Consider the following 8,378-nt stretch of genomic DNA (forward strand, 5'->3'; position numbering starts at 1 on the left):
CATCTAATTTCCTGTAAGTCTCTTGCATATTTATTAGGTCTCTGAAGAATCATTAACATAGATTCCCACCCCTGCTCACATGTGTACTGGAGTCCTTGGGTGGTCATCCATCATACTCTGGTGGTCTTTTGATGAAGGCCAGAAGTCTTCCTCGCTGCTAAACTTCTGATATTTCCTTTCTTTAACAGACTTCAGCAGTCCAAGCAAGTTCTTGCTAGTTCCATTATCTATGCATACAGTCTTTTACTCCCTTATCTTTGGGGTCTTCTGGCCTTGTGGTTAACATACAATTGTGATTGCTAAGACCTACAGAATCAACACCCTTTGTCTTGTTCCCTGTCTCAGTGCTGTGTTTTGTATTTAGGATGAGAATAAGGTTGATAACATACTGATGTTTCAGTTGTTGCAGAGCAGTGCTTACACAGAGCCAAGGTCTTTTCAGCTTCTCATGTTGCCCTGCCAGTGAGGAGGCTAGGGGTGTACAAGATGCTGGGAAGGGACACAACCAGGAGAACTGGCCAAAGGGATATTCTGTACCATATGACATCATGCTGAACAATAAAAGTGGAGAGAGTTGGCGGGGGGTCTGCCATTGCTCAGGGACTGGCTGGCCATTGGTTGGCAGATGGTGAGCAGTTGCATTGTACATTACTTGTTTTGCATATTCTATTATTATTGTTATTATCATTATCATTATTAATTAGTATTTTCCCTTCCTTTTCTGTCCTATTAAACTGTCTTTATCTCAACATATGAGTTTTACCTTTTTCCAGTTTTCTGTCCCATCCCATTGGAGCAGAGGAGGGTGAGTGAGCAAATGGCCATGTGGTGCTGGGTTGCCTAGCAGGTTAAACCACAACAGACACCAAGCTGTGTGGTGTAGAAGGCATTCCATACAGTGGGACTTGGGCAGGTCTGAGAGGTGGGCCTGGCAAATGTCATGAGGTTCAACAAGGACAGGTGGAAATTCCTGCACCTGGCCTGGGGCAATCCCAAGCAGAAATACAGGCTGGGTGGAGAATGGATTGAGAGCTGCCTTGAGGAGAGGGACCTGGGGGGACTGGCTGATGAGAAGCTCAACATGAGCTGGCAGTGTGCGCAACTGTTGTAGTTTAGCCCCAGCTGGCAGCTAAGTACCACACGGCCACTCGCTCATTCTCCCCAGGTTGGAGAAGGAAGAGAATCAGTGCAAGAACTCGAGGGCTGAGATAAAGACAGTTTGCTAGGTAAAGCAAAAAACACACACATAAGCAAAGCAAACCAAGGAATTCATTTGCTACTTCCCATTGACAGGCAGATGTTCAGCCACTTCCAGGAAAGCAGGGCACATCACGCAAAACAGTTTTTGCGAAGATAAACCCCCCTTCCTTCCTCTTTACCCCAGCTTTTATTGCTGAGCATGATGCTGTGTAGTGTGGAATATCTCCCTGGTCAGCCAGGGTCAGCTGTCTTGGCTCTGTCCCTTCCCAGCATGTCCCGGCTGAAACTGGCTCATATCTAACATGGGGCAGCTTCCAGACTCCTCACAGAGGCCACCCCTGCAGCCCCCCACTACCAAAACCTTGCCATGTAAACCCAATAAAAGTCACCAAGTGGAGACAATGCTCCTGGGAGCTGCAGCCTTCTGGCAGAGCCACTGGATTGAATACAACCAGAAGGCTGTCACGGGCAGTGCTTGGGCTGCAGTGGGGATGCTTGTTGGGGAGGGTGTTGTATGCACCTACAATTCAAAGATACATTTTAAACCCCACAACTAGGCCCTGCTCACCTCCCACAACCCTAAAGAAATGTCAACACCAACATGCCTTGAGTCAGAAAAGTTTGTGTTTTTTTGGAGGGGGGGAGAAGGAGGGGAGGACACAGAGAAGGAGCCTCTTTGGGTGGGAAGGATCCCAAGGAATCCAGGGGGCAGGAATGCTCAGGGGGGCTCTGGCGTGCTGTCACTTCTGCAGCTTCCGGATGCTAGCTTCTATCTCAGCAATGTTTTCCTCTACAAAGGCCAAGAATTCTTTCATTGTCTTCTGGACCTGCAGGGGTTGAGCGGGGAAGGGGGTGAGCAGGGAAGGGGGGATAATATCGGGATTCCTTCCCACATCCAGGCCCAGGTCCAGGTCCAGCAGATGCTGGTGGGACTCACCACCTCCAGCAGAAAAGTGTTGACCTGGAGAGCATCAGCTATCTCCTTCTGCATGGCTTCCATGTCCTCAAGGACCTGGCCAACCTGTGTGGCTGGAGGGAGACAAAAGCTCATCAGTAGCAGTAGCCTCCATCAAATTCCTCTGTCATGCCACGCTGCTGTCCCCAGCATCCCCTCCAGCCCCTCACCTTCCTCGTGCAGGTCCCTGAGGGTCAGCAGATACTGCACCACATCGGGCAGGCTGCTGGCTATGGGATCCCAGTGCTGCATTAACTCATATGTCTGGTGGATCTGGGACAAGGGGTGGAAAGCAAGGAAGGTGGGTGTAAGCACAATTTGCAGGATGGCTTCAAATAACCTCCTCACCCCTGCTGGGTTGCTTGGAGGGTCCACCCTATTTGCTCTTACCGTGCTCTGGCTGTTGGCGCATTGCACCGTTACTTCATGTTCGGCAATCTCCTTCACCTTCCCCAGGATGCTCTGGGAAATAAACTCTGAGATGTGAGAACCCAAATCCAGCGCTGTCCACCCACAATTTCATGGTTGTTGCCCATGCAGACCTGTGGCTGTCCTATGACCCTGTGCCACCCACCAGTGGAGCCAGTGTACACAGTGCTGGTTGGGGGCCATAGGGCTCACACTCTCTCTTCCTTCCTTCCTTCCTTCCTTCCTTCCTTCCTTCCTTCCTTCCTCCCTCCTTTACTCCCTCCCTTCCTCCCTCCCTCCCTTCCTCCCTCCCTCCCTCCCTCCCTCCCTCCCTCCCTTCCTCCCTCCCTCCCTTCCTTCCTTCCTTCCCTCCTTCCCTCCTTCCCTCCTTCCTCCCTCCCTCCCTCCTTCCTTTCCTCCTTCCTTCCTTCCTTCCTTCCTCCCTCCCTCCCTCCTTCCTTCCTTCCCTCCTTCCCTCCTTCCTTCCCTCCCTCCCTCCCTCCTTCCTTCCTTCCCTCCCTCCCTCCCTCCCTTCCTTCCTTCCCCCCTCTCCCTCTCTCCCTCCCTCCTTCCCCACGTCTTCCCCTCCATCCCAGCCCACCTTCAGCCGGGCCTCTATTTGGTCCAGCATGAGCTCATCGAAAATGTTCACTTTGGTCTGCAGGATCTGCACAGTCTCCTGGGGATGGAAAGCAGGATGGTGGGGGGCAGGCTAGTGCCCTGGGCTGCCAAGTGCCTTGGGAAGGGCATGAATGAAATGCCCCCCACTCTGCTTCTAACTCACCAGGAGGCTGGAACCCATCGGCTCAACCAGGAGCAGATTCTGGTGTGGAGAAAAGTGGGGCATCAGTGGGGAGGAATGGGGAGTTGGGAAGAGAGTGGCAGGGCAGGAGTGCCTGTTTCCTTACCTGGCTGATGGGCTTGCACTGCACTGTGGCTTCCAGCTGTGCCAGCCGCTTCTCCAGCTCCACTATCTGAAAAATGAGGGGTGAGAAAACAAGACAGCATGTTTTGGGCACAGTGCTCTCTACCTGCCCACACTCACCTTGGCATCCAGGGCAAATTGGTCTTTCCCTGGCCTCCAGTACACCTCAAACGTGACCGTGTCTCCAATGGATGTCAGGGCGTTGGCAGAGCTCTTCACTGGTGCTTCTTTCCTGCATTTTGCCAAGTCTTCAGCTGCTGCTGCAGGCAGCTGGGTGAGGGGAAAAGGGGGGCACAGTTTCTTGGCACTGCCCCACGGGGATTCTGGCATCCTCCCTCTGCTGCCCCCCACTTGCCAAGCTGCAGCCACAGTATCCTAGGATCACACACATTTGGCCAGCAACAGGCGCACAGGGATGGGCACAGCAACCAGACCCCATGAAGGCTGTGTGTGGGAAGCCAATCCCCCAGAGAAGCCAAGGTGACGGAGGGGGCTGGCCAGATCTTCCCGCTTCTGCTGCCCTTGCAGTGCTATGCAGGACAAGGATCCTGGGGATGGTGACCAGTTCTTGCAGACCCCAAGAATGGGGAGAAGGATGCCCACCCAGCATGGGCATGGTGCTGTGCCCTACTCTCGCTCCTTACTTCCCCACAGCAATGGCAGGCTGACAAATGGGTGGTGGGCATGCTTCCCTGGGGCATGGCGCCATGAGGGGATGTGGCACTGAGGAGACATATGCAGGGACAGGAGCAACTTCCCTGTCCTGGTGATGCTCCTGCTGAGCCAGACACCTGTGGGATGGGGGCACCAGCACCCCTGCTTGACCCTGCCCTGTGGCACAGCCCTGGCAAAGCCTTACCACCTCCAACTCAGCCTGGTCACCCTTGGGCATGTCACTGGTCTCATAGACCTCTGGTTCATTCCAGGCCTGGGGCACAAACAAGCTCAGCTATTCAATGTCTATTTCTCATCAAATACTCCCAAACTGCCCCCAACACCTTTGCATAGTGCCTCTCCCCACACACACCCTGGCATTTCCCTGGCTTAACATGCCACAACTCCCCAGGGACTCCTCAGCTCTTATGGACACCCCTGATGTCCCCAAACCCCTACTTCCTGCCCCCATGCTCCCAACACCCCCCCATGCCCGCGTGCCTGACAGGCACCCCCACACCCGCAGCCACCCCAACCCCCCTGCAAGTCCCAGTGCCCTGGGGTGTACAGTCAGGGGGGAAAATTGGGGGGGAATATGATGGGTGCAGATCAGGGTGGGGGACATGGGGCTGCACATGGGGGGGTACATGTGAGTAAAAATGGGGGGGCACACAGGGGGGTATGGGGGTTTCTCTTCTTGGGGAGCCTGTTGGTTGTGCTCCCAGATTGCTGCCCTCACTCGTCTCTGCCCCGTGGCACAGCCCTGGCAAAGCCTTACCGCCTCCAACTCAGTCTGGTGACCCTCAGGTGTGTTGCTGGTCTCATAAACCTCTGGTTCATTCCACGCCTGGGGCACAGTTTCAGCTGTCTATCAATTTTTGTCATCAAACACCCCCAAACAACTTTGGATGGTGCCTCTGCCCTCACACAGCCTGGCAGTTCCCTGGCCCCTCACACCCCATCTCCCCACGGACTCCTCAGTTCTTATGGACACCTCCGATGTCCCCAAGCCCTCACCTCCTGCCCCCGTGGCCCCAAAATCCCCCCATGCCCTGGTGCCCAACAGGCACCCCCACACCTGCAGCTGCCCTGACCCCCCTGCAAGTCCCAGTGCCCCGACTCAGACAGCCTCGACTACTCCCCTCTCTCTCCCCAAACACCCCACTTACTGCCCAGCTGCCTCGGATCCTCCCAGGCAGCTCATCCCCCAGCTCCCCCCTCTGACCCTGGCATCCCCAATCTCCCCACAGACCCCACGTTCTCTCTCCCCTGACCCCCTCTGAACACCCCAAGGCCCAGCCCCGCACGCACGATGCCAGGCAGGTCAGCAAACTTGGGTGTGGCCATGGCTGGGGGGTTGCTGAGGGGTCCGGATCTGGGGTAGTGCAGGAGGCACCAACAGGACCAGCTCCAGGCTGGTGTCGGAAGGGTCCAGCAGCCACTCACAGTCAGGGCTGGCACGAGGCAGAGCTGAGCCAGGGCAGGGGTGGCTGGGTGGAGCCACTCTGGAAGGTTCTGTGCTTTAGGGCATGCTGGGAGGAGTAGGGGGACGTGAGGAGACACAGGGGGCTGCTTCTGGGCAGGCCAGTGGCGTCAGGCAGTGGGGTAGCTAGGCCAGACATTTGTGCCAGGATGTGGTGGGGGAAGGTGGTGGGGGGGGGAGGGGTCATTTTCCTGTACCTCTCCCTGTCAGTTGCCAGGTCTCCCTGTGCCTTGGGGCGGTGGGGGAACTGGAGGGCATGGCCCCAGGGCCAAATTCTGATTGCTCACACAATTAAGGGTCTACTTTCACCAAACCCTTAATTGTGTACTGTCTTTGGGGTTACAAAGGCACTGCATTGCTATTTGAATTTATGATTGATAGAGTGATATGCATTGATTGCAAAGGATAAGAAGACTCTTCCCCCACAAATATTTGAAAGTATACCAACTCGGCCTCCCATTAGTCTAACTCCTTCCATCTTCAACACATGTCCTTACATAATTAAAAAAATGGGACAACAATGGGTTCTCTTTAACCCTAGCTGGTCTCTAAAAACAGTAGAGCTAGCATTGCACATTAATATCTCAGAAAACAACTCAAAATGTACCACCTTTTTGAGAACTGCCCACACCAGCTGGTTAGCATGGTTACATGGACATTCACTGAAACAAACTCAACACATGCCATAAGCTGCCACTGGGTTATTGGGAACAGGCTTGGGTATATTAAATAGCATTGATGCCGACGTCCTAATGAGTAGAATAACTGCTACTACAGACAGCCTAAGGAAATTGCAAGGACCAATAAGATCATCGTTATAGGCCTTAGGAGCAAGTCAATGACTTCTATCTGACATTTTACCCCATTGGGAACAAACTGCAGAAAATGATCGTCAATTAATTGTAAGTGCCCCTGGAAAAACTCAAGGTGATACTTCCCTTGCCTTGAGCTGCATCTAAGCACAGTTATGGATACAGTCTGTAGCAGCAGCTATTATTAGAGAAGGAGAAGGAGGAACCTTACTCCCTGGAATTCAAAAATTGATTTGGGATAATGCTTCAGAATTTGAAAAGGAGTTTCAAGCATGGTGGCAATTAGTCAACTTTACCTATTATGCAGAAAGTGATAAATTATTGCCTTTATACTTCACAGGAATCTTCTTCAACAAGGTGCTTCACCCTGCTACTGTTTTATTAATACTCATAGCATTACGTTTTATACTAACAGTGACTTTGTATGTTAAACTTTGGATTTTGATGAAATGTTTAGTATCCCTACAAGATGTACGTGTACTCAATAATCCTCATCCAAAGAGCACGTCATACACCCGATACATTCCAAATGTCACGAAGCTTGAGTGGCTATAGTCACAGGGTGGATTATGTGGAATAATTGCCTGAAGTAACTTGGAAATTAAACTGATATTCACATTTTAAAGAAAAGGTACTGTATTGAAGAAGCTTCCAGGGTGGAGTGTAGCTGCTCTACATAAAAGTTCCCTAGGCCTCCAACCTTATGTGATGTTAATAACACCGGGGGAACCTACTCCTTCCCCAAGTCTTCCAGTTCACCAATAACTTGGGGAATATTGACCATGGGACTGACCCAAACTTGTGAGGCCATATGGAAAATGCAGAATTGTACCAATCTAACATGGCACACTGAGGAAGGGAAGTGTGTCCTACAGTGGACTCAAGAAAAATGAAACCATAGATAATTGCAGTATCACTAAGCCACCACTAAAGTTTAAGGTTGGTAGTGAAACCACTGTGACAGTTTATTGTCTTTCTGGGGAAACACCGTACCATGGCGAATGCATATTCCTAGGGTGTGGGGAGCACCATAGCATGGTGACTGGTATTACATGCAGACTGCTGACTGGTGTATTAATTGTGATGAGACCACTGGATTACTGGACAATCCCAGACAGATCAGGATCCAATATGCAAATTTTAATATTTCTCATTCAGATAGCCCAAAATATTGAAGCTGGAATTGTACTAAAGTTTATAATTGCAGCATTTGAGAGGCTGAAATTCAGATACTGGGCTAAGTATCTGATACTGGTAGCTCAAGTCTTCCGAATAGGTTGTATGTGTTGTAGCTATACCACCTCAATTAATGACACTTGGTCTCATTTGACTAACAATGATCTAATTTGTTCAGAACTCGCTATACCTCTATGGGACACACTCTGTGTGTTAATAGTGATGGAACATGGACTACAGACTTACCTGTGGGAGGTCAGGAATGAAGCACCTGTTAGGTGCAGCTCCTGTTGGGTTGGAAGAATTAAATTTGCAACTACAGGCCACATCAAACATGCAACTACAGAATAAACTGGTGTTAGATTTGTTATTGTTGCATGAAAATGGAACGTGTGGTACTTGAATTTGGCCAACAATACTTGCTGTATCCATATACCAAATGTAACACAAGACCCTAATGAACAAACTATACAGATGAGGCATGTGGCAAAAGTGAAAAGAGACCCTTAGAAAAAGTGTGGAAGGAGGATGGTTGAACAAACTTTTGCATAGATCAGAATTCCCACTATCAGGATGTCTTGCTTCTTTATTGCAATCTTCATTGACACTAATCATTGTAACTATTATGTTTTGTTTACTATTATCTTGTATCAAATCTATGCTAATGGGGGTATTGAATCATCAAGTGCACATGGCGGCTGGATGAATCAATTTAGAAGTGCGTCCAGGTGGAGACAAAAAAAAAAAAAAAAAAAAAAAAAAAAA

At 50.8% G+C, this 8,378-nt stretch overlaps 1 protein-coding gene across 1 annotated transcript in view; it reads right to left on the minus strand.

Annotated features, from left to right (window-relative positions):
- Positions 1-1,940: 1,940 nt before the first annotated feature.
- The window catches only part of LOC118177458 (dynactin subunit 2-like), a 7,231-nt gene continuing 793 nt past the window's right edge, over positions 1,941-8,378 (minus strand). Inside the window, exons 2-10 of the mRNA XM_035345168.1 lie at positions 4,348-4,416; positions 3,609-3,758; positions 3,472-3,537; positions 3,348-3,386; positions 3,165-3,242; positions 2,546-2,617; positions 2,326-2,428; positions 2,138-2,229; positions 1,941-2,027 (exon numbers count right to left, since the gene is read on the minus strand). Coding sequence (XP_035201059.1) covers positions 1,941-2,027; positions 2,138-2,229; positions 2,326-2,428; positions 2,546-2,617; positions 3,165-3,242; positions 3,348-3,386; positions 3,472-3,537; positions 3,609-3,758; positions 4,348-4,416 — 756 coding nt within the window. The remainder of the gene's footprint in view (positions 2,028-2,137; positions 2,230-2,325; positions 2,429-2,545; positions 2,618-3,164; positions 3,243-3,347; positions 3,387-3,471; positions 3,538-3,608; positions 3,759-4,347; positions 4,417-8,378) is intronic.

This window comes from Oxyura jamaicensis, chromosome 22 (assembly GCF_011077185.1).
Source record: "Oxyura jamaicensis isolate SHBP4307 breed ruddy duck chromosome 22, BPBGC_Ojam_1.0, whole genome shotgun sequence".
In the NCBI taxonomy this organism is placed as follows: domain Eukaryota; kingdom Metazoa; phylum Chordata; class Aves; order Anseriformes; family Anatidae; genus Oxyura; species Oxyura jamaicensis.